The 26,617-nt window shown below is 33.4% G+C and overlaps 1 protein-coding gene across 2 annotated transcripts in view; it reads left to right on the forward strand.

Moving 5' to 3' along the window:
• LOC129224925 (gelsolin, cytoplasmic-like) overlaps positions 1 to 26,617 on the forward strand; it is a 48,185-nt gene that overhangs the window by 17,955 nt on the left and 3,613 nt on the right. For both annotated transcript variants that reach the window (XM_054859481.1, XM_054859475.1), the window contains exons 3-17: positions 474 to 542; positions 5,016 to 5,146; positions 6,781 to 7,061; positions 10,224 to 10,365; positions 10,449 to 10,530; positions 11,334 to 11,438; positions 13,073 to 13,229; positions 13,942 to 14,069; positions 16,330 to 16,467; positions 17,804 to 17,890; positions 19,125 to 19,310; positions 19,517 to 19,600; positions 20,871 to 20,932; positions 21,502 to 21,685; positions 22,874 to 22,984. In XM_054859481.1, coding sequence (XP_054715456.1) covers positions 474 to 542; positions 5,016 to 5,146; positions 6,781 to 7,061; positions 10,224 to 10,365; positions 10,449 to 10,530; positions 11,334 to 11,438; positions 13,073 to 13,229; positions 13,942 to 14,069; positions 16,330 to 16,467; positions 17,804 to 17,890; positions 19,125 to 19,310; positions 19,517 to 19,600; positions 20,871 to 20,932; positions 21,502 to 21,685; positions 22,874 to 22,984 — 1,947 coding nt within the window. The remainder of the gene's footprint in view (positions 1 to 473; positions 543 to 5,015; positions 5,147 to 6,780; positions 7,062 to 10,223; positions 10,366 to 10,448; positions 10,531 to 11,333; positions 11,439 to 13,072; positions 13,230 to 13,941; positions 14,070 to 16,329; positions 16,468 to 17,803; positions 17,891 to 19,124; positions 19,311 to 19,516; positions 19,601 to 20,870; positions 20,933 to 21,501; positions 21,686 to 22,873; positions 22,985 to 26,617) is intronic.

Below are 26,617 nucleotides of genomic sequence, written 5' to 3' on the forward strand. Positions count from 1 at the left end.
GGGACGAGTAAAAATGACAAATTTTCTGCAGACATTCTGCAACTTTCTGAAAAAACTGTGCAGATTTTATACAAGTATCTTCAAATTTAAGAAGTTATTCTGCAGAAGTTGCGCAGAGTTTTTCAAATTAAAAGTAAATCCAAAATTCCCGCAAATTACGCTAATTAGGCTCAAAACTTGACATTTTTGCTCCAAAAAAAAAAAAAAAAAACATTGTGATGGATATTCAAAATTACTAATAGTTCTAAGATATGGTGTCGCTAAAACTTAAGCTGATACAGCATTACTAATACTTGATTTTGTGTCTAGTTTTCAGTTGTTTCATTTTTACGTTAAAGTTCTAGAACTTATCACATTTCAATAAATAATCAATTGCATTCTTTGAATTATAAATTTAGAATGAAAGTAACTGCTTATTGTAATAGAAATGAAGCAATATGAAGTGAAAGTATATACCTTATTTCATCTTTCAGACTAAGCAAGCAAAGAGTGGACGATTGGAATGGGACATCCATTTTTGGCTGGGGAATGAAACTTCTCAAGTGAGGCTTTAAATAACATTATTTCTTTTTATTTGTAGATATTAATTATATTTGATGTTGCTAATTATATTTGATGCAGAATAGTAACAAATCTCTAGACTAGACATTTGTGTGGATTTTCCCGAATCTCAAAATGGAAATTTCATTTATTATCTACACCTTCTATTGAAAACAAGACAATTTTGCTAATTTACCTTGGTCCATGATATATTATTTAGCAATCAAGAATCTACCTATTGGTTTCCTTTATTCAAAATCAACAGGCAAATGTTTTACGCTGTTTTCAGGAATAGTAGAATAAGCTTTATTCGGATGCCTTTGTTTGATGGAACGAAATATGTTCTTTAGATTTTCCAGGGTGTCGAAAGATTGCCCCTATAATAAACTATTATACTGCGACGTCCTGTCCTCCTACGCTTGTGTCACTATGATCCCGCTAACGCCAACAAGTTTGACTTTGGAAAAGCGACCAATAATTTTCTACCTTTTATCGTTAAGATTGAAGATTGCCATATAAAGTTAGTGAAGAATTAGAGTTAGAGATAATTTGATAAATATAAGCAATAGCTTAAACAAGCAATTCCGTCCAGAACTAAACGAGCCTACTTTCCCGTAAGCCAATATCGACTTTCTAGTATGTGATCAATATTCTAAAAATTAGTCAAAATCACAAATTATTTCAAACGTAACATTTAAACATTTTAATCTGATATCTAGAAATAAAATGTCCCTCTCTCATCTGAAGAAATAGATGTGTAAAAAATTAATAAACAAGCAAATAAAGTAGTAGCACCTTTAAAGCAAAGCAGCAAATGTGTTTTTTTCCCATTAAAAAAATCTTAAATCGCTTTCAAAAAGAAAAAAAGAAGAATGAAAAATAATAAGCTTATTAAAATAAATATTGTCAAAGAAAAAGTTTGTTTTTACTCTGTTGCCAAAATAAATAAATAAATAAATAAATAAATCTACTTTCAAACTAAATAAAAAACAACGAAATGTCAACTTAAAGAAATAATTTTTATTCATTCTTAAATTAAATAAACATAGTCTGCGAATATCTTTATGTAGAAACATAAAGGACTCTGAATTTCTCCGCGAAACACTGAATACATAAATTAAAACTTGTTCGTGAAAATAAAAACAAATCATATCAACAATAATTATTTCAAAATAAAAACCATTCGCAACTCCAACGAACTATAGGGGGCACTGCAGTCACTGTCTAATGGCGGACGAAAAAACTAAAACAAACGCATGTGGTAACGAAGAAAATGCTAATAAGTCTAGTAAACTTTGTTCGTATGCATGATTTTTTCGCTTTATTCTTTTTAAATTAATTTTCAAAGTCTTGTTGATATTCTGGCCCACGTAGAAAGAAATGAGAATTCAAGAAGCATTACTAAACGTTAGATATTAATGCAAAATACGCAGTTCGTAGTTCTAAGCAGCCATTTCCACGATGTTGAATTCTATATTTATCAATTCTTAATAAAACTAAATAATAATTGTGGCCTGACAAGAATAACAATTAATGCTAGAAAATTTAATTATATGACATTACGAATTATTGTCAAAAGAAGATGATACTTCTTTGCCTTGCTTGGCTAGCGCTAATTGCTTTGCATTTGTAGCTGAGTTATTTTTCTCAAATTGCCGAATCGGTTCATTTTAAATTTTTCTGTTTGGTATGTTTCTAATTTCTGAGTTATGATTTAATTATGTCATGCTATACAAATCATCATCAAAATTCTCAGGGATATATGGTGGTAGTTTTCTTTTCAATTGATCTACCATTATTTCTTTTTACTTATCGAATTCTGTAATCTTTCTACCATTTTATTCCACTCATGATAAAAAAATAAAAGTGGTTTAACTAACATGGGCGGAATCTCGCCAAGGATACTTAGCTCGCACAATACTAAAACTATAACCCTAAACAAATTTGGCGAAACCTTTCAGCTGAGAATAAAAGCAACAAAATAAATTCTTTCTCGGTTAAACATTTTTCATTTCGTTCTACGATAATATATTCAAGAAACATTTTTGCATACTGTCTATTCCAACTAAATGCTGCTGTAAAATATGGTATGTTAAATTAATTTAAGATTTAAAAAAAAACCATATTCTTACAAATTCACACAAAACAATAAAAATTTTTACCTGGTATAACGTTATCCAAGTTTGCCAATCCAGAGTTTTCTGGTGTTAACGCGCTTTCACCATTTCTCAATCAAATCACTTTTTAGAGGGAAATAAGGAAAACTAACATTATTTTGAGGAGCTCGAACACTTTCTGTTGTTGAAAGCAATCCAAGACACATCGAATGCGTTAATAACTACTCAGAACAAACTGCCTATGTTTAAGTCAACAGACATACGTGGAACGCAATGTGGCAATGTTTTAGTTTTTTCTGCAGTTTTGTAAATCACCGCAAGGTAGCGTATTCGAGCGCTGGAGTTGCGAATTGCTGCGAAGACGGAGTCAATCTCATTTTGGGGTAAAAGAGTCAGATTCGGGAGTCGAAGATTTTTATTTTGAAGACTCGGAGTCGGAATCGGTCATTTTCCCTTAAAGTCCACAACTCTTGCCATTATTTGCGGAGTCAGAGTCTGAATTATTTTGTGATGAAGGAGTCGGAGACTTGAAATTTCCAAGAGTGGGAGCCCATCATTTCCCCTCCGTGTCGAAATTTTTGCCAGAGCTACGGAAGCAGAGTCGGAGTCCGACTAATTTTCTGTAACAAGAGTCGGAGTCAGGTGCTCTAAAATTCTTGGAGTCGGAGTCGGGAGTTGATCGTCAAGAGCTATTTCCAACAAAATTTGTTTGAAGTAAATCCGCTTTCAAGTTCAGGATCTGTATTGACTTTAAGTTTCGCCGCAGGCACTAATGTTAAAGGATTTGAGCTCTTCAAAATTAAACCGAAAATTGTTCAATTCAAAAAGATATTTTCTATGCATGCTCTTCTTCAAAAGAGTTTTTCTACAAAGATTGTTTGAAGCAAATTCTCATCGAAGTTCGGGATTTATATTTGCCTTGAATTTCCCTGCAGGCGATAATGTTAAGTTGTTTTGAACTGTTCAAAATTGATTAAAAATTTGTTCTAATCAAAAACTGAAGTATGAGAATGAAGTGTCCTCGCCGAGATCTTTCGAAGAAAGAAGAAAAAAATTGTTCGAATCGGACTACTCAATCAAAAGTTATTGGGGGGGGGGGGGGGGGGAGGGGGGCAGACAGACCGACAGACAATTTTCCCCATCGCAATACCCTACTTTCCGATTTTTAATTTTTCGATATTTATTTAATTATTTTTTTTATTTTTGAATTTTTTTTATTTTTCGCGTTATTTTTAAGATGCATTAAGAGCTTTAAGATGCTTTCATGCTTTTTTCTTCTTTCTCTGACTTTTACTGAGAAAGTACGCTAAAAACACAAAATTTTCAAGAAATTGCACGATGTTTTTGAATGGGGGGAGAAGGAGGGTTGCAAGAAGCTCAGTGCTGAAAGAAGTGAATTAAAAACTTTTGCGGGTTATAGCTTTTTATCTATGCTCACATCTTTTTTGCATTAAAATAGGGGTTCCTCGTAACTCCGAAACTCGTGCATTCAATTCTTTTGAAAAATTTGTGCTTTTAACGTTGTTGTTTATATTTCTTCCTCTTTAGTACAGAGATATATGTGGTATTTTTTTTATTTCTATGAAAGACCAAACTTGGAGAATATCAACATTCACCGGTCATTCTCCGGAAATATTTAAATTTTTAATCTTTCGCCGATGTCTGATTATCTTAGTGTTGACATACATCGGCAAATGTCGTCATTCACCAAGATTTCATTGTCTTACACAGTAATATATACATTTCTTACACTATTATTTTGTTTCACTGTACTCAATCTGTTCAAGTTAAGAAAACTTATTTACAGGCTGGTCAAATGATTTTTTTTTCTTACACTATTGTTTGGTTTTACTGCACTCTATCTATTCTAGTTAAGAAAACCGATTTACAGGCTAGCCAAAAGTTTTTTTTTTCTTGCACTATTATTTGGTTTTATTGTACTCAATCAGTCCGCGTTGAGAAAACCGATTTACAGGTTAGCCATAAGTTTTTTCTTACACTATTATTTGGTTTTACTGTACTCAATCAGTTCGCGTTAAGAAAACCGATTTACAGGCTGGTCAAATGGCATTATTTAAACTAAATAAGAGGCTAATTTTTAGCTAGCCACAGACTACCTTAAAAACGAATAAAGGTAGTTAAATTTCATTTTAAGAACAAATACTGTATTTTGAAAGTGCAGTTATACTAGTGCTCACATGAGAGATATTTTACGATTTAAATGTATGGACGCACGAATGTATCAGAATGTATCAGATTAATCTTGTGAAATAATATTCGTTTAGATGAGCCCTAAGTCTTCAGCTATCAGAGCATCATAACCATTTTTTTTTAAAGGTGTTTTTTTTTTCACTTTAGGATGAATCGGGTGCGGCTGCTATTAAATCTGTGGAATTGGATGATGTGTTGGGCGGCAGTCCTGTTCAGCATCGTGAAGTTCAAGGTCATGAGTCAGCCCTATTTTTATCTTATTTTAAGAAAGGAATTAGGTAATGGAAAACAGTTGATCTTGTCTTTGCCGTTACATCGTATGTTGTGAGGCTCTGAAAAGTTGAGCTCCGACTCTGACAATATTTACCTCTGTTTCGGAGAATAGGGAGGGGTAATCGGCCCTAAATTGAGTTGAGAAACTTTCTTAGTAGTTTTTCAAAAATATTCCAACTAAAATCCGAGCCAATAACGCGTCTATTTTTCACTAAACTCCCCTAAAACAGGTAAACATAGTCAAGGTCAGAGCTCAACTAACCAGAGCCGCACTATATATTTTATTCTTTTTTTTATTGCATATACACGGTGTGATCTAAAAATAGCCGAACATTTTAGGGACAAAATAAACTAAGCGTAGACGTATGTTTTAAAGCTACTATTTATTCAACTTCGGATCCATTTAAGTCAATATAACGTTTTGAACGGTCAACCAATTTATCCATAGACTTTGTGCCACTCGTGCTGCTTGAATGACTGGAACATCATCGTAAAAAGCTCCTTTCATCGCAGTTTTCAGTTTCGGGAACATAAGATAGATTTGTGCCGTCGATGGCCCTCCGTATTCGCGTGATCTATCACCGTGTGACTACTTTCTGTTCTCGGATAAATTAATCCTGAGTATTGAATAAATATTAGCTTTCAAACATATTACCACACTGGTTTCATTCTATCACTAAAAATTTCACCGCTGAATTTCTATAAATGTGGATGAAGCATTCTCCACATGAACTGAAACAAATTTATGACTTAGGATCGACAAACCGATATTTCTGACAAGTGCACAGAACTCTACCAGTTTAATATCATTCAAATCAACAATCTTAATCAGATTATCAATTTGGTGTCATAAGCACTGCTTATAGAGAGGTGTACTGGTTAGACGTTGGTCTCTTACACCCAAAGGTGCAGGTTCGAACCTGGTCCGGATTTTCAAGATGCAGAAAATCGACAGCGTCCATGTCGTGTGATTTTGAGGTATGTAAAAGATTTCTTGAGTAATTTGGAGTGCTAGTTGGCAAAATGTAATTTCTAGTGCAGTTTCGCGTCGCATACAGTCAGGCGCTCTCATCTAGTGGGGAAGCTGGGCTTTAAAACTCTTGTGGTAATGACATCCGACGATAGTGGTGCTGCGTGAAAAAATGGATGCTATATCGGGGGAATCGCACTCTAGTGCCTATAACGCAGTCCCGTTAGAAAGATTAAAAAAAAATAGTTTGAATTTTGAGATCTTGAATTCTCAAATTAAATTCTTCACAATCACGAACTGCCCTACTCGTTTGGTTTCTTGCTTCTACTAATGGCTTTTATCGCAACCATAATTTGAATTCAAGACGTCAAAATTCAAATGAACGCCAGGGACTGAATGTTATATACTGGATATTGTTTTTGCGTGAAAATTATTGTGTAAAGTTGAGACGATCATTCGTTTCCGAAACACATGCCTGCATTATAAGCATAGAAAAATCAAATCGGAGGACGCGGAAGTCATTCAACGGTCAAGTGAAAACAATAAGCAATTCGTGGTTGCTCAAAAAAATGTCATTAGCAGGTTTTGAATTACATGTCTATTTAGCATCAATATGAAACCACGAAGAGTGACTTTCCGTATTAATATTTGACCACAATTTGATTTCAGATATTTGCAGGGTGGCGTAAAATCAGGGTTTAATCATGTAGAAGATGAGTCTGTGAAGCGATTGCTGCGCGTGAAAGGACGGAGAAATGTGCGCTTGCAAGAAATGTCATCAGACATCAGTTCCATGAATCGTGGCGATTGTTTCATTTTAGACGTTGGACGTAACGTATACCTCTACGTTGGACCAGACAGCGGTCGCATGGAGCGCATCAAGGCTATTCAGGCCGCTAATGCCATCCGAGATGACGTTCACCACGGGCGCAGCACTGTGAAAATAATTGGTAAGATTGCACTGCCCTGGGTAGGTAAACGGCAGTATCTGCAGAAATGAGTTTTCGAGATATTTGAAGAAACTAGTTTTGGATTCAATACTAACACTAGGGAAGTGTTGGATTTAGAAGTTTTCTCGCTCATTTTTTTTCGGCGGAAAACAAATAAGTACGCTTCTTTACTCATAATAAAGCTGAAAGTCTGGATCTCTGGGTATCTGGATCTCTGTCTGTTACTCGCCTAGACCGTTCGTATGATTTTCATGAAAATAGGCACAAAATTAGTTCGTAGCATACGGCTGAGCACCTCGATGCGATTTTTCGAAAATTCGATTCTGTTCTTTTTCCATTCCAATTTTAAGAACATTTTATCGAGCAAATTATCATAACGTGGACAAACAAATTGCCATAATGCCATAACGTGGACTAGCAAATTACCATAACGTGGGCGAGCAAATGAACATAGCAAATTGGCGAGAAATGTCTGAGCACATTTCCGCACGTTCTTACTGTGTCTTACTTCTAAACGTGCCCGGACTCTTTTTTCGCTCAGAACTGTCTCAAAAATTTTTAGCATTTTCAGGTTATTTAGTTTTGAAAATCACTTTTAATTTTTAATTGAGTGACAAATTCTTATCTTATAGCTTACATTATAAGCTGTAAGATAAGAATTACAACCAGCTGTCTTCATGCCCGTTCGGCTTTTACTTTATACACAATTGAGTCTCCAATAAATTTGCTTTATTTTAACGATGGTAAGACATTAAATTCAAAAAACTAAGAGAACCACATTAGGTCTCAAAGTAAATATGTGTAAATGTGCCTCGTGTCCAGAGCAAGTTTACGCAACCGTCTTGGACTCAAAAATATTTTTTTTATAACGTTTAAAAACACAAACTGAGCAACAACTGAATATACCAATTTTGACTCCATTAACTGCTTCATAAAACCACAATGTCTAAAATTTCCTAAGTTAAAACATAAAATTTAGAAAATTCATTGAAAAAAATCTTTGTAAACGTACCCCGGTCTACTCTACAATAAAGCTAACGTACTATAGTTGACAAAAATGCAAAAAATGAAAAATTTACTGTAACTGCCCTTTAACTGCCCACGGAAGAATACGTGTTCATATCAATACATATTGTCTCGTTCATATTTTCAAAATATCTGCCAACGCATAGCGTCTCCTTTTCCCGAAAATTTGAACTTATCAAAAGAGTAGTCATTGCAAAGTGACATGATGTGATGAGTTGGTCAAGATATTTACAAACCAATTACATAGCACAAAACAGAGAGAAAACAAAAGTCTCATGTGATGTCTGAAGACGACCTTCATAAGTTTTATTTTATTTTAACCTCTCCAATCACTTCTATCTTGGTCTTATCTATTAGTCGAGGTTTAACCGGATGTCGTAACTTTGGGGACGATAAAATTATTTAGTTGACCAATAAGTTTTTGATGTAAAATAACTGATCTTGTATTGATTTATGAATTTATTCAGTATTGGTTAAAATCTACACAGCAGGAATATTAGTAGTTTCCACTGCATCATTAATAATACGGAGAAATTTGTTTTTAAATGTCTCAAGCATATGTGACGTTATATGAGAACTTCTTTGGAATAACCAATGACTGGTTGCATGAACACTTTATACGCAATATTTAGATTTCTTTTATTGCACCTATATTTGCAACTAGTTTAGGATTTCGGAATAAGAAGTCTCTTTTCAACCTTTACCTTCAAACGTTTCACATGTTTCCTTCAATTTGAACAGGAATCGAGTACTCATCCGAGATAGGTGTTAGCATTACTGATCTTCAAACCCTTTTCTTAAAATCAATATTTGACAGAAAAAGTGATTTTTTTAACGGAAAAATACTGTCACACGGTTTTATTTTTATTAGCTCTTTCTATTTTCTTGAAACCTGAGTTCTGATTTTCTCAACGTAGTATTAAGGTCTCATTTAGACTGCCTTATTAATTTTCTCTGCAAAAAAACTCCAATTGTTTTAACCATAAATTTTATTTGAAATAATTTGAAGCTTTAACCAAACGAGAGAGAGTGAGAGATAGTCAGTACGGCAAAATCGTTGTAAGTATACAAGAGTGAGGGGAGTAGGCAGGGGCGTGCAGAGGGGGGAGAAGGGACACCTGTTGGCCCGGGCTCGAGCCTGAAGAGGGCCCAGTATTTTTAAAACTGGGCTCAAAATATAGGGTTAAACAATATGGGGGGAAAAGTTATTTGTGACGGGCCGCAAAATTTCTGTGCACGCCCCTGGGAGTAGGGTAGGCTTGTTTAGTTTTGGTGGACCTGCTTGTTGTGCCCTGAATTTTAGACTGAATTTTAGTTAAGTGCATCTTTTCCTTAAATTTTAAAGAAGCTCTAAATCAAGAAAAAAGTTTTTATTGTTATTCCCTAGAAAAAGTAGAAGAAGAAGATTTCCCTAGAAAAACTGTATCAGATGTTGTATCATTCTACTCTTCCTCCTCCTCTTTTCTCAAAGAAAAAGGAAATTTTACACATTTTAGCAAACGAATTAAATAAAAATAGGTCTTAGAATTGATAAGATGATAAATATGAAAAAAAATATATATCAGAACATATTAGCAGCATAAAGCAGCGTCTAGACATGTCAACATTAACATGTTAAATATCCATACTGTCACAAGCTCTCGTTTTCAAATCGTTCTAAAGTCCTTAAAATTAAAACCTATTAAGAAGCTAATCGAGTTTACCTAACTTTTAGACAGAGTATTCTTCTGGCACCAAGATAAGTGAGCGGCTGACATGGGGAGGACAGTACCTAAGTCACAAATTTCGAGGGGGGGGGGAGGGTTACGGAAAAAAAAGCAGCAAACTCTCAAGCCAACGACATGGAATTAACAGTAAGCCAATCGGCAAAATGGTTTAGTTCCTACTGAGACAGAAGATTGCCTTTGCACACGATACTTAGTCTGGCGTTATTTGCTTTCTCTGTAATCCTGTAAAATTTACTTTTTGCGACTTGCTGTCTTCCCCCATGTCAGCACCTCAATTTACTGTTTAGGCACAATCTAAAATAGCATTGATGAAGGGTGATGTATGTGTGCGATTAATAAAGAAAATACTTGAAAACTTTTAGACCTTAAGTTTAAAATTTTTGTGCTATATGGGTACTTTTTCTTTTAGATGGGGATAGTAGTAGCTCTGAAATCGACGAGTTTTTCGAAGAACTGGGTGGAGGTTCTCCAGATGACATAGCGGATTCCGCTGAAGGGGGAGATGACAACACATTCGAATCTGAGTTGGAGATAAAAATAGCTCTTTTCAGGTTCTTATGTTTTGCAGTTATAAAAGTCTTTTTTTTTTCTTTCAAAGTACTTTTTGAATACATTTTTTACTCTTTACTTACAGAGTCTGGGAAGATGATTCTAATGAACTACAAATAGAATTGGTTTCTGAAAGGCCTTTGAAGCAAGAATATTTGATATCTGGTGTACGAGGGAAATTTCTTTATTCATTTATTTAATTCATAATGTTAATGTGATATGTATGTGTTTCATTTGAACGTGACTATAAGGATGGAAAACATTAATTATCCTGGAGCATCTTCTTTTCGTTCATTTTGTATTCTTATATTACTCTTATCATTCTATTATATATCTTTTGCGTACTATTCGAGTGTAAACTATGTGTTTTCAGAGATAAAACGTAAAACAATTTTGATATAGTAATTTTTTCAATATTTATCAGGTTGTAAAGAGAATTTTAACGTCAATCTGTTATTATATGCAGTTCATGTGACATCAATAAAACCGTTTTGGAGAAGTATTTAAAAACTTCTCCATTTTCAAAAACGAGTTTTTCATCAGTTAGGAAATGAATTATGTCACGAAATCCTTGCTTGAATTAATTTCACGTTCTTCAAGAAAGTGGCTCTCCTTAAGTGGGAAATATTTGGGCTCCCTACTATCTTCCTACATTAGCAAATTTGTTTCTCAGGTTTATAATTTTTTTTTTTTTAATTCCAAAAAATATTTTGGAAATGCCTGTAACTGAAATAGTTAACAGAGGAAGCATGTGTTTGATATGAATCCGAAAAGTGCTTGACATTAATAATCAATACAACAACAAAATTTTCTTGCCAAAATCTAGATTGGGGAGAAATCTAGGGATGATGTAGCAATTTATTTACGATTTTAGAGCATGTCTTTCAAAATTGAAAGTGACGGATCATGAATGCTTAATTAACACATAATTTTAATTTCATAATGTTTGTATTTTCATCTTTTGTTACAGGATTGCTTTTTATTAGACAGTGGCAGCAAAAATAATGGAATTTTCCTGTGGGTTGGAAAAAATTCAAGTCCGAAGGAAAGGCATGGGATTATGAACTTAGCAAATGTAGGTAGTTTCGTACTTATTTTCTTCACCTTTATTTTTTATATTACATGGAGTAAAATCTTTGGATTACCTTGCAGTGCCGACGAAGAGGCAGTAGTAATTTAGTAGCATACTCATTTTCCATTAGGATATGAAATTCGGATAGTGTTTACGGCGTAAAAAGAAAGACTTTTCCTATAACTATGGTAAAATCCCTCCAAATTGAAGAAAACTTGTTATGAGCTCCAGAAACAATAGTATTTTCATTTTGCTGATGTGAAGAACTCATCGAGATTCGGTTTTTTACCATTTAAAGACATAAGTGATGCAGTTTAAGAAATACATTTTTTTTTCTCAATGCCTTTCTGGAGCCTATTCAAATGCTAACCTTTTCATGTTCCTTTCAATGATAACCTTTCGAATTCATCCCTCAGGCTTTTGTTCCTGGGTTGTCCCCGTAATGTTTTTTTTTTATTATAAAGTCTAATCACTAGTAATAATAATAAAAAATTAAGAAGTTTGGACTGTCTTTGGTAATGTGAAGATAAGGAAGGCTCTTCCCGGAAGAAATTTTAAACTGATGTCTTAAAGACGCAAATTAAAGTCATCTTTAGCAGACTTAGAGCAAGGGGTTTGGGGTTCGCTCCCAGAAATTTTGAAAAGTTTAAAACGTTTTTTAAACGTCTTTTACAACGTTATTTTAGACTTGACTTAAGGAGGAACAAAAGGGTTGGGGGGTTCTAATAGTTTTTTTTTTTTTTTTGAACTGATGAAATCCTAAGATCTCAGTTTTGTACTTCCTTTAAGGACTTCAGCAAAAAATCTCCGGATTTTTTATTTCTAATGGATCACATGGTGGGGGAGAGGTCAGATATGTGATATCAGACTGAAAAAAGAAGAAAGTGCAGTGCTTCATTATTACGTGATGACTGCTACACTAGAAACTACTTTTTCTTAAGTTTTTTTTCCCTTCATAATAAAGCGGATTTTAAAACCAACTAACAAAAGTGCATTAGAAAGAGTATTTATACTTTTTGATTATCAAAGTTATTTAGCAAATTATGATATTAATTATTTATTGGAGTCTTAAAAACGCAGTTTTACGCTATCTAGGGGGATTCTTTTCCTGATTTTTCCCCCTCAAATCGGAGTCTTTATAATGTAAATGTAGGTCACCTTTGAATTTAAAGGAAGGGGGAGTGCGCTCGGTGATTTTCTCCCGGAAAATTTTCAAAATTGAAGTTTTAAAACTGAAATTTTAAACAATACTTGGTGACGTTCGGGTAATCTCACCCAGAATGGTTTGAAATTAAAATCTTAACGTTGAGGATTTTTTTGGTGGTGAAAAATGTGCAGGGGCAGTCGCCCCCCTACCCCCCCCCCGAATCGCCGCCACTGTCATTTATAATGGATCACTTCGTGGGGAGAGGTCAGATATGTAATATCAGTCTGAAAAAAGAAGAAAGTGCAGGGCTTCATTATTACGTAATGACTGCTACAATAGATTATTACGTTTTCCTTAAGTTTTTTCCCCTTCATAATAAAGCCGTTTTCAAAACCAACTAACAAAAGTGCATTAGAAAGAGCATTTATACTTTTGATTATCAAAGTTATTTAGCAAATTATGCTATTAATTATTTTCTAAACCTTTATAGAAATATCTCGAAATGAAAAACTACCCAAAATGGCTGCCTGTGAAAAGAATCATTGATCAAGGTGAACCACCGGTGTTCAAATCATTTTTTTCTCTGTGGAAAGATTCTGATGATCAAACTGGTCTTGGTCATCCTTATACATTTGAACAAATAGCAGGTAATTATATTGCATTGATAAAAAATAGTTTCGATTGGGTTTTTAAATTACGCTTTAGTTATCAACCTTAAACTTATACGTATAATAATAAAATTCTACCCAGTCTTGTAACCTATATTGAATTTATTAGATTGGCTTCAGGTTATGAATATCAAGAAGCTATTTTTATTGCTGACGTTAACTATTTCAATTCTTTTCAAGGTAGAAAGTCGTAGTTTTTGCTATAACGTTATACGTAAATACATAACGCAAAACATAAGTAATAATTTTACGACAGTACATTAATCAGCTAGTTTAAAATCTAGATCTATTTTATTTTTCAGCTCTACATTTTAAGAATCCTACCAGGTGTTTCTGAAGTTGATCATTTAGTTTTAATCATTTGAGGACCGTAAGCTTTGTATTAGAGATTAGAGTATGTGAATGTTTGATGTTTAAAAAAATAAAATAAAAAATACAACAATAATTTATTTATGTAATAGTGTCAATAAAACTAATAACTATTGATAGTACTAATACTCTTTTGCCACAATAATATGGAAGAAATATAATTTGTAAATGATCTGTATTCAATTATTCATAAAATAAATTTTGAACTTAAGATGGTCTTATGTCCCACGGTTCTTAAAAGATTAAAAACTTGAACGAAACGAGTTTTTCTTTCATGTTTTTGCTTATATTCAGAGAAAAATAATAGCTGAAAAAATTTCAGCTTCGCTACCTGATGAAGATTGCCCTGACGGATTTCACGCTTTGGATCATAAAAAGAAACTTCTTTTGTCGAAAGGAATCGGCAAGGCATGTGGTTTCATGCCAGACGATGGCTCTGGAGATGTTGAGGTACGTATAGAAGAGATTAATGACACATATTTCTCCAATGTTCGAATATCTATTGTTTTGTTGAATGCACCAGAATGTTTAACGGTGTTAGCTGTATGGAGTGATTCCACCGTTGCACCTAACGGATTTGAAGGTTCATACGTTATTTTGAAAACTAATTTTCTTCCCAAAAAATTGATCTGATAAAAGCAAAAATAGGGAAAACCAAATTATGCAACAAGGAAAAATAAGTAAAGCATTAAGAATGGGACTTATTAATCCACATTTGAGCACCAAGAAGAAAAAGGGTATAAGTGCCAAGCTTGAAAATTTTGAGATTACTAGCACTCGTATCGGTTTTGCGTCAAGATATAGTTACCCCTGCCTAATGCTGCTCAGGGGCGGATACAGAAAAATCTTTTAGAGGGGGCACGGGAAATTGAATAGCCCCCCCCCCTCCGCCACCTTCGATGTTTCATAACCAAGTTTTAATGACTTTATTTTTAAATATGCGTGCTGCTTTTTTTTTTATTTATTATTATTATTTTTTTTTTTTGAAGGATTCCTTCAGGTCAATGAATCTACTTCTAAGTATATGAATATTATGCACTAATATACTTTGAATGCGGACGAAAAACATCTTTAACGTTTCAAGCCATTTAAATATAAACCCAATATAATGACACCGAGTTGCTAGACAATGAGCGACTTTACTTTGGAACATTGTCATAACAATTTTAACACGAGGGCAAGGTTATTAAATAAACTCATACCTCACTTGAGTTTTTTAAATTAATTTATAAAGAAAATCATAACTTCATAACATATAAGTTTTACTGAAGAATTGAGAAACTATTTGTGTGTGAATTTCAAAACAGTTGCTGATTTGTTTTTAAAGCCATAATACAGTTGAGATAACATAATGATACTACATGCCGTTTCCATTAATTAAAGATCATGGTTTTTCCAAGAAATTAAAATATGATTTCTTTCATTTTGCATTTTTTATACGTTGAAAAAGAAATCTATTATTTCTCAAATAGGTTCCTGAATCAAAATTACTTTTTTAGGTGCGTCTACAACACATTAAAAAAAAGTTAATTATTAATTCCATCAAAAAAAGAATTATTGGACTAATCGCGATAATACGGTCCCTTGAATTCGGAACCAGTGAGTTAAATGTATTCTGCAACTCTGGGCCTCTGACACCACTAATACTTCTTTAGCAAACAAAAATGCTTTTATTCAAAATAGGCTGTGTGTGTTTTGTGTTCTTTTCAATTAACTACTTAAAAAATGCAAAAGAAAGGTCAATTAAAATGTAATAAATAAAATAGTGAAATTAATTCATCCTTTGGGGGGGGGGGGGCACGGACCTCCTACCCCCCTAAAATCAGCTATTGAAGCTGCTTTACGGCATGCTTTAGAAATACTTTTCAATGAAAATCTACCTATACGGTTTGATTGCACGTTGCACGAGTTTCATGCAAAACTTTAAAAAGTCCACTTACATCCCTTTGTTTCGCACTGCCGTATTTTACATCTGTCGATGATATTTCTGATGATATTTCAAATATCAGCATTGATGATAAATTTTAGTTCATTATTTTTTTTCTAGGAAAACATACAAGGAAAAAATAATTTAATGTTTTTGAGCTCAATTTTCCTTTTTCGGTCGTGTGGGAGAAGAATAGTATTGCGAGGGAGAGGCGCTTTTGATGGTCTGAGGAAGTCTTCTTGGTTAAATTAATGCACAAAATTATTACTAAGTCAAATAAATTGTTTAATTGCTAATTTTAAATATTTTATACGAAAACAAAAAGTAAATGTTTAATGTGGAAATATGTGAAACTCACTAGCGCAGTCAGAGTTTACGTTCTGGTGGAAGGGGGGGGGGGGATAATAAACTACCATATTAGGATTGTGTAAGGAATGAATATGCCCGTAAATAAGTATGCTATGAAAAGAGTTAAACGAAGAGTTGACTGTAACAAGATCAAAATACGCTTTTGATGCCAAATTTATAGAACATTTGAAGGAGAAATTGCACTTATTTAAACTCATTTTTGATGGAGAAGCATGCAAGTTGAGAGAGAGAGGGTTTATTATTGAAATGCAAATTTAAATTTAAAGTGAATGAATGTAAATGAAAATATGAAACTAAAAATAATGTACTAAATGTTTACTGATGCAAATACGCTAAACTATTTTTTAAACAGTAAGCACACTTATAGAAACATAAGCGCTTCCATATGACGTGTACATTTATTTATGTTTTCAGATATTCAGAATTGAAGACTTTGACATTGTACCAGTGAACTCATCTCAATATGGTATATTTTTTGGAGGTGATAGCTACATCGTAAAATATACCTATCAGAAAAACGGATCTGAGCGTTATATAATTTATTTTTGGCAGGTAAAGAATAATTTTACGTTTTCTAATTAATGTACAGATAATAAAGTTTTAATAAAGTTTCTGGCTTGCATGTCATGAAATGTCAGTACATGTATGTATTTTTGTACATTGCGCATAGTATGTAATTGTTATACCGTCAGTTTGTTTAAATTTTGTTGTCTTTTATCTGACGTGACACTGAAGACATTGTGCCAAAATTTGAAAAATCGGTATAATGATACGCTTGTGACGTTTTCTATATGTAAATATAATTTATAATGCAATTTGGCCAATATCACGCGATTATAATATTACTAAAATAATCATTATTGTATAAAGTTAAAATAATGAATGAATTGAAAATATTTCTTGAAATTTTTGTATCTGAAAACAATTTTTCAAATATTTCTTGTGGCAGAATTTGGGTTCCCAGCCCATAGACGCTGAACCATCCACGAATAAATTCATGATGATGTTTTCCGTTAGGCCTCAGTATATGAGTGTGTGTACCTATGTATCTCACATAACTAAAGAATGGTTCGTCGTTGATAGTTGAAATTTCGTATGTCGGGTCTGTGGCGTATGTCAGAGAGCACATAATCTAACTTTGCTCCCGAACCAAAAGGACCTCAAGACTCGGGGGCAAAGTTAGGGTATGTGCTCTTCAAATCACGTCCGGGTCACCAATATGTGGCGTACGGATGTAGACGACATGGAGGAGCGATGCATGTCCGTTTCTGGATTTGACTAACCTAGTGCTGCTGAGCCAAAAGGACCTCATGGCTTGGGGGCAAAATTAGGTTACGTGCTCTCTGACATATGCCACAGGTTCATATAATGCCTAGTTGTGCACTTTCTCTTTTGGTTGCATTCAGATGTTCCAAAAGGTTTCAGAACTTTTTTTGTGGCAAATCGATATTAATTTCAATGCAAGCGAAATTAATGCCATTTATTGGTGCCCACTTTTTGATATATTGCCAAGTGTTTGATAGCAACTTGATTAAAAATCGCCAAGTTAACAAAAAAAAAAAAAAAAAAATTGCGACTAAATTAAGGTGTCAAAATTGTTGTCAATTAGGCGAGATTTCCAGGGACCTTTAATTTTTGATAATTATAATATGAATCTGTACCAATTTTCTCAACATCAAAAATTTCCAGCCTATCCAATCTTTTCTTATAATTGACGCCACTAGACTTGTGGAAAGTTTCTAGATTTTTCTGTACCTTGTAAAATTCATCAATAATAAAAGCAATATAGTTTAGCTCGAATTTGTAAATTTATGCTCTCAATACAATGTTTTAATGAAATCAACAAAAATAAAAATCAAAGATAACTGTGAATTTTATTATGTTTAAGGGCAAAACAAGCAGTCAAGATGAAAAAGCTACTTCTGCCATAATGGCTGTAAAAATGGACAATGATCTGAATGGCAAAGCAGTACAGGTATTTTAGTTGCAATCATTAGTATTGAATTAATCATTTAAATTTTTGAGAAAGACATAAAAATGATTTTAATATGTTTCTTTTAAATTAGGAAAACAAAAGCTCATGCTTTAATTATGCTTTTATTTCCTAGTAAAAGTAAAGGAGGCTGGTAACCACTCTCTGATTTAGAATAAATTTCAATCTTGTATTTAATTTGAATTTGTAATTCATGTCAAACGTAAGTTTCAAATGTTAACTTACGCGAAAAATTTCCACATTGTCATTAGCTAATTTTAAAATGTACTTTCATATTAAAGGACAACTATTTTATCCTTCCATTTAAGTAGTTATAATTATCCTTATCAACCTTCAGTTATATTGAATTGTTTAAAACCTCATTGTTCAAAAGGCCATATTGTTCATTTGGGTATTGCTTTTGATAGCTTTTCGTATTAGGCAACATTCATTCAAACGTTTTATTGAATTATCCCCGTTTTAGTTTCAAGTTTGGATAAATCAGAGCATCTTTAATTTTAGCCTTTAAAAGTTAAGGTTCCTTTCTTTTTAGAATTGAGGTCCCTTTTCATTTTAAGGACAAACTAAAAATTTGTCGGAAACCCTGTATTGTTGAATTACTGTTTTTCTTTTGTATAAGTTATGGAATAAGAAAATGGTGTTTCTGTTTGTTATCGTAAAGCTGATTTCCATGCAGTAACGGTCGATCACATGCCGAGTTGAACCTTAGTCAGGCCACAAAACTGCGGATTGAAGCTCTCTGATTTGATGAAGAAGACTGATCTACCATTCAGGCTGGCGAATACGGTCCTCCAGCAGTTTATGTTAACAAACTTAGGTTAAATGAATAATTCTGTTTTTAATGCTTCCGAAAAGTCCAAAATACAAGTACTATACTGCAATGAAACTTACCGCAATCGTATAACATGTAATTTTAACTTTACCAAAGAAAATAAGTGTAGACTACAAACAGTTTATATTGTTTTGTTCAAAAAATAAATTAGAACTCAATAGTGTAATTAGATAAAAAAAAATGTAGTAATAAATGTTCTTGTTTTAACCAAAAAAAAAAAAGATGCCATTCCCCTTGCTTTATAGTTGGGATAGTCGGTATTGTATACTTTATTATGCTATATGTAGCTTGAAATTAAATTTGCTATTACATTCAGATAAAAAAGCATTTGTAGATGTTAAAAAGAATAGAAACTCAGACTTTGATCTTATTTTTCATTTATAGGTTCGTGTTGTTCATGGCCAAGAACCAGAGCACTTCTTGAGAATTTTCAAAGGGAAAATGGTCATTTTGATGGGAGGTCATGCCAGTGGGTTTAAAAATATACATGACTATGATTCGTTTGATGTGGATGGTACTCGCCTTTTCCAAGTTCGGGGAACAAATGAATATAACATTCGTGCTGAACAGGTATTCAACTTTCTGCCTAATTTTTAAAACAATGTAACAGTTGGTAGTTTGCGAGAAAAGGAAAAGTTATGATATTTTGAACCTTGATATTGCTAAGTTTTAGCTAATAATGCAAAACATTTTATAAAAATAAAAAGCTATTTTTTCAGCATTTATATTTTGTTAAAACATTTGCTTAATCAGAATGCCTCCTTCTCTATATACAGGTGCCTGAATTATCTAGCTCTCTTAATTCAAACGATGTATTTTTACTGGAGACTCCATCTGTTAGTTACATTTGGAATGGAAATGTAAGAATTTTTACTTCATTACACTTATTCATATTGCTCAATCCATTTGTACCATAATTGCACTTTAATGCTTTTTGTATGTTTGGGATATAAATAGAAGTTATGTACCTCAATACAAAACTCCTTAAAAAAGTATTTAAAAATCAAAATGGGTTAATGATGCGGGTGTGACTTTTGTTTGTCATACCCACAACATGTGCAAATTATTATTGTATAATTACAGCCATTCTTTTGAGTTACATACTAAAAGAGGTTTATCATGTAACATTCACGCAAAAAAGATATGATGTAACCCCCCTTCCCCCAAATTACCCCCCTCCCCCTGGGTTCCTGGTCATCGTGACATTGTGGGCAACGATTTGGCAGATCAGTTAGCTAAGCAGGGCTCCAGTGCACCATTTATGGGACCTGAGCCTGCCCCACAATGCAGGAAGGACTACTGCAAAGAACCTTCTTATGAATAAATCATATGGCCTGTGGCTTCAATCTGACTCTCAAAGATAGGCCAAGACTCTGAACCAGCAACCTCCCTGACTTAGATCCATGGAATTGCTTAATTTGAGTAGAAATGAGATCAAGAAGTCTGCTGGGTTACTAACTGGACACTGCTCTCTTAATAGGCATCTTAATGTGATGGGTGTTACCGGCAATCCTTCATGAAATGGATGTCATATCTCTGATGAAAGCTCAATTCACGTGCTATGTGAATGTGACTTCTACTCTGCGCAAAGATTTGAGCACTTGGGATACCACTATGTAGATCCCTGGGAACTGCCTGGAATTTCGGTTAGGCAACTGCTGAAATTTATTTCTGTTACTGGGTTCCTTTAGTAGTCTAAGCGGGGACAGTACAATAGACCTGGGGTCTCAGTGCTCGTTTCAAGCGCCCCCCTTTTCACTTCATACTTCATACTTTCCCAAATCATATTCGAAAAATTAATCTTTTCTAGTAATCACATCTAAAACTGTACATCACAACATGTGGTTTAGAAAAGTTTTATCATATGAACTGAGGAGTTATAAGTCACATTGAAGCAAAATGCTATTCAATAAAAATTAGCTACAGCTGCTAGAAAGTTATTATTAAACTATATTCAAGAATATTAATTTCATTTGTGAAAGCAATCCTACTGTTGAAAATTCGTGTAATCCTGATAACTTTAGCAATTATTAGGCCGACATGCAATTTTTTTATATATAGATATATGATGAACTTATTAGCGATGATCGAAAGAATTTTTGATTTTTTTTCATTACTATATCATTTCAGGATTCTTGTGCCGAAGAGCAAGCCATGGGTAAAAGAATAGTTGATATTGTTTCACCAGAGAGGTAATAATAAACTATTTGTTCTTCAATTGTATTTGTTCTTCAACATAAGTAATTTTTCATTAAGAGTTAATTTGAAAAAAAAAACTATTGTATCACAATTTTTATTACTTTGTAGGAAGGGAAATTGTTATAGTGTTTGTATTGTATTGTTATAGAGGCATTTTTTCAAAGTATCCATTTTAATCACAAATGAATCTAATTAGGCTAGCTTTTTTTTGTGACCGTCTGAATGCACTTATACGTGTAGACGTACACACGTACATATGGAAACTGAAAAAATATTTTGAATATCCTTGGATTCATTTTTTTACACAGTTTGTTGTGATGTATTTAGAAAATCGCAAATGTCTGCTGTGTAACAGTGGAGAATGTTAATTGTATCCTTTGCTTTAAAACGGATGAAGATATTGAAGTGAGATCTCTTTTTTATTTGTCATTACAATTGATAGGCAACTGTTTCGTTCTGTTTATTGAAATCTTTTGTATACATTTTATTTTCAATCTACTCCTTAATACTTGTTTAATATACATGCTTAATAACTTGTTTAATAAAATGAATTTTTGAACAGGGAAATAATAGAAATAAACGAAGGCGATGAGCCAGAAGAATTTTGGGCCAGTCTAAGTGGAAAAACTGACTATTCCAAAACTAGAGATTTGCCATCTCGACCATTGTTGGAGACAAGACTTTTTAAACTTTCCAATGAAACTGGAAAACTAACTGTTGAAGAAATATGCAATTTCACGCAAGAGGTATTTTTAATGTTTATTGTTATCTATGTTTAGAATAATGAAGACAAACATTTATTATCATTGATTCATTTAAAAATTTAATATATATTAGTTTAATATCGCCGTTGCATATCTCTTAACGTCTGAGCACTCAAAATGTTTGCACTGACAGTGAGTGTTGTTGTTCATTTATAAACATATACTGCATCAGGAAATTTTCATTTGATATCAAACATTTAATGATGGGTATCATACATTTTTTGAATAGTAATCTTCAAACTTTCTTAGCTAATGAAACCCTTACAAGTTACAAGTATTAGAGTTTTTTTCTTTTCTCTTTTGCTGGGGGGGGGCCTTTTTCGTACTCTTGGAAAGATATATTTAAAAATAATTAAAGTACATCAAAATATATTTTAGGTGTTTAATGTGAATATAATTAAAAATATTGTTTTTATTAAAAATGTTAACATACAATTAATGTAAAATCTGATGCTCTAGGAGTCTCCTACCCATGAATTATATTTTCAGAGTAACTGGGGTGTGTTAGATTTTTTTTTAATTTTAGAATTCTAAAGTTACAAACTTCCTGCTGCTGCATTTCAAATTCATTCTTCTTAGTTAATTAACATTTGTCAACTAATATAAGTGCTTCTGATTTTTTTCCTAAATTTGTATTTTGACTTAAATCTAAAAGATACATATACTGCTAAACCCCAGGATTTTTAAACACAAATTGAAAACACAATTGAAATCAGTTGTAACTTTCAAATTGAGAACTTGGTACTGTAATTAATATTGAAATGTTTCAGAATTTCCATTTTGATAAAAGCTTTAAACTGAACTTGGCTTTAAAAATAACAAATTATGCTAATTCTTTTGATTATAATTTAATGTTTAAAATTAGACACCAACAATACAAATGTTTATAAAAATAGATCTATAGTGTAAAATTTTTTTGACCCCACCGCCCTCCCTCACCTTTTTTTTTTTTTTTGGTTCATTCAAAAATTCTTCATATGAAATAGTAGTCTTAAAGAAGATTTTAGATACTAAATTGTGTGCTAAAAACAATATTTTTCCAATATTAGGACATTTCAAATGCAGTTAAGGAAAAAATATTTTTGACTACCTAAATGTTTTTCAATTATGTGAGTAAATAAGTTAATGTCAGTCCAATTGATTTTGGGAACTTATCATTAAATGTTGCAGGATTTATCTGAAGACGATGTAATGGTTTTAGATGCTGGTGATGCTTTATACATATGGATTGGAAAAGGTGCTGATGAAGAAGAAAAGGAGAAATCACTTGAAATGGCAGAAGTAATTATTAACAGTTTACAGATTTGAATGATTAAGCAAGTTAAAGTAGTGATATGAATACTTTTACTTACCACTTTTTAAAATCTTTATGCTCTACGTACATACATAGTACGTACATGTATATGAATTCATATGTATAGTAAAAAATAATAACTTTGGAATGATACAAACCAATAAATCTTTATTCAAAATATGCAGAGCAGCAACAAATTAAGTAAAGGGAATAATATTAGTGGTAAATAGAAAACATAAACCACATTTTTTATTTTCAAATAGAAGACACAAAATTTAAATAAAAAAAAAAACTTTACAAAATACTTCAAAATAGCTGCTTGAGACTGGTGTCATCAGCAGTGGAAGTTTCAAGTACAAAGTACCAGTGATAAATTTCACCCATAAGTTGTTAGTTAGGCATATGCGCTAAAAACCCCAAAACAGTAGACAACGAGGAGTTTGTTGTCTACTTCTGTATAAAGAACAGGATTATACTTATTGTGTTGAATATACATATAATTTGCATTGAAATAATAGCACAATGTTGTAAAAATATTATTCTATTTCTTATAGTTTATTTTTCAAATTTTTTTAATGTTTATTTTTTGAACATTTTAAATATAATTTTTATTTAAAATATTTATTAAATTTATAAAATAATTGCTTAATTTTTCATTAATGTTTTTATAAATTCAATAACAAGATTTATTGGTCTGCCCGGCTACAGGTCTTTAAAGTTTATGATAACAAAGATGCTATAGATCAGGGTTGTTCAACTGCAAAGAGCCCACGGGCCAGAATTCCGGTCACTTATCACCTGGCCGGCCGCAGTTCAAAAAAGTTGTACAATCAGGCGCGGATCCAGGATTCGGCTCAGGAGGGGGCACTTTTTTTTTTCAATTTCGGCGCCCCCACACACCTGGCGCCCCCCCCTCCCAACCACCAAATGAATTCTCAAAGATGAAAAATCAAATTTTTGATTGTTATCCTCATCTTTACTTTTGAGCATTCAGCTATTCTCCCGCTAGGAAAAAAAATATTAAGTAAAAATGCATTGCTACTGGAAGTGAAAAATAATTTAAATAAACTAATGTAGGACATAATAGGATTTTATAGTGGAGTAATCGGAACGGGTGACACCTTGGACGTTAATTTGTGGTGCCCCCCCCCTCACTCGCCCCATCAAGGAAAAAAAAGTACAACAAGGTATTCTAATTTATTATTGCAATAAAAGTAATTGATGCGCATAACGTTTTCAGTGTAAACAATTGTTTTAGTATAGCCTTAAATAACAAAATGCAAAAAAATGTAAGCGCGGATGCAAGGGAGAGGCGATGGGGGTGATAATTAGGACTCGACCGATGCATCGGCGCCGATGGTTCAACAATTTAGCCATCGGCATCGGCGGCCGATGCTAACTTGCAGGAAACATCGGCCCATCGGCCTTAAAAAACATCGAAAAGCCGATTGAATTGGCCGATGTTTTTGAAAAAAAAAAAAAAAAAGACCTTTGTTGTTTTACTTTTTAATACAAAGTAAAGGGAGTTATTGTTTTCATATAAAATTTTTTACTTAAATTTCAGTATGAATTTCTATTTTAGTCACTCCTGAAAGAGTTTTTAATACTGCATTCAGGTACCAAACAAGTTAATTATTGCGTTGTTTCTTGCGGCTGGATGTACATATGTATCTCTCATAAGTCATAACTCAAAAATGGTAAGCTGTAGAAGGCTTAATTTTCGCTTGTGGAGTGTGCGTACGTTCCAGTTGTGCATTTCCCTTTTTGTTTTCGATCGGGTGTTCTAAAAAGCCTATTTACTCATTTTTTGTGGCTATTAATTACCTTTTTCAATGGAAAACTAATATAGCGTCTCAGACTGACGATCATTTGGTGATATATTGCTGAATTGGAGACCATGGAAACAAATATGAGATGGCGAAACCGGTTTTGTTTCATTTTGTTAGATTCCCGCTGAACCGACGGTAATTTTTTTGGGGCCCGTCGAAATACATTTTGGGGCACTATTTCTCTATCACAGAAGTTGTAGAACATTTATCATAAGCATTTTTTTAACTCCTATACGGTGCCCCTACGCCTTTGGGGCCTCTCAGGGCCGTCGACAGGATTCATGGGCCCCTATGCAACTTTCTTCAGGGCCCCTAACTTTTTACTTAATCTTTAACCTCCTCTTTCTAGTCTCCGTTTTCGTATAAATATTTAAAATTGATTTGCGATTTCAGGTGTGGGGAACCGTTTTTGTAGCTCGGACAACTTTATGTCGATAGCAAAATAGGCCATTTTATATTTTTTTCCTCACGATGTGTCTTTTCCTACGCGCGCGCGCGTGTGTACTTAACAGAAATGAATAAATAATTAAATAAAAAACGCTTCTGCTCTCTGTCTTTTTTTACCTTCGGAGGAGGAGGGATATCAGGAGAGTGATGCATGGATCTCCTTTGGGTTGAGAGTAGAATATCTCCAATTTTAGGGGGGTTCCAAGGGTTTCTCCCCCGGGAAAATTTTTGAAAAATACACTAAAAAATTCTGCATTTTGAGGCCTTATTCTTCGATAATAGTAGGGAAAGGGAGTGGGGGGTCAGAGTTCTCAAGCGGAAATGTTTCAGAATTGAAGACCTAAACCTGTGTTATTAACATGTGTAACCAGGATACGTAGTAAAGGTTGAATGATTAAAATCTATCGCTCCTCACTTGAAAAATTTCTGTATCCACTGTTGAGAACGGGCAATTCTCATGATATTGCGCCCCTAAGCAGACGCAGACGCGCCGCACTCCTCACTGGTTGAGGAACGGTTAATGAAGTAAAAAAAAAAATTAAATGTCTTTCTTTTGCACCCAGTTCCAAAACTTCCCCTAAATTTAGAGGGACACTCATAAAATGCAGATATTGCGCCCCCTAGGGAGCGCGGGCGCCCCACAGATTGAGAATTGGTAAATGAACCAAATAAATTTTTGAAATGTCTCTTTCTTTTGTACCCAATTCCAAAACTTTCCCAGTAGATGTATAGGGAAACTCATAAGTTGCAGATATTGCGCCACCCAGGGTGCGCTGAGAACCGGTGAAAGAATCAAATTTTTAAAATGTCTTTCTTTCTTTCTTTTGTACCAAATTCCACCCCCCCCCCCCCTAAATTTAGAGTGAAAATTTAAAAGTTGCGAATAGTGCGCCCCATAGAGCTCGCTTCCCACAGGTTGAAAACCGGTGAATGAGACAAATAAATTTTCCAAGTATCTTTCTTTCTTTTGTACCTAAATCCAAAACTTCCTCTCTAAATTTCAAAGAAAAACTCATTAGTTATGGATATTGCGCCCCCTAGGGGAACGGGCCCTACTCCCCACAGATTGAGAACTGGTGAATGAACCAAATAACTTTTCTGAATGTCTACTTCTATACCCAATTTCAAAATTTTTCCCCTAAATTTGAAGGAAATTTTTTTAAGTTGCGAACATTGGGCCTCTAAGAGGGGCGTGGAAGCGCCCTACTTAATATTGGTTTAGAATCGTAAATGAGAAAAATTTTCTAAGTACATTTCTTTCTTTTGTCCCTAATTCCAAAACTGCCCCCCCCCACTATATTTAGAAGGAAAATTCATAAGTTGCGGATATTGTGCCCCTAAGGG

The sequence above is a fragment of the Uloborus diversus genome, chromosome 1 (assembly GCF_026930045.1).
Source record: "Uloborus diversus isolate 005 chromosome 1, Udiv.v.3.1, whole genome shotgun sequence".
In the NCBI taxonomy this organism is placed as follows: domain Eukaryota; kingdom Metazoa; phylum Arthropoda; class Arachnida; order Araneae; family Uloboridae; genus Uloborus; species Uloborus diversus.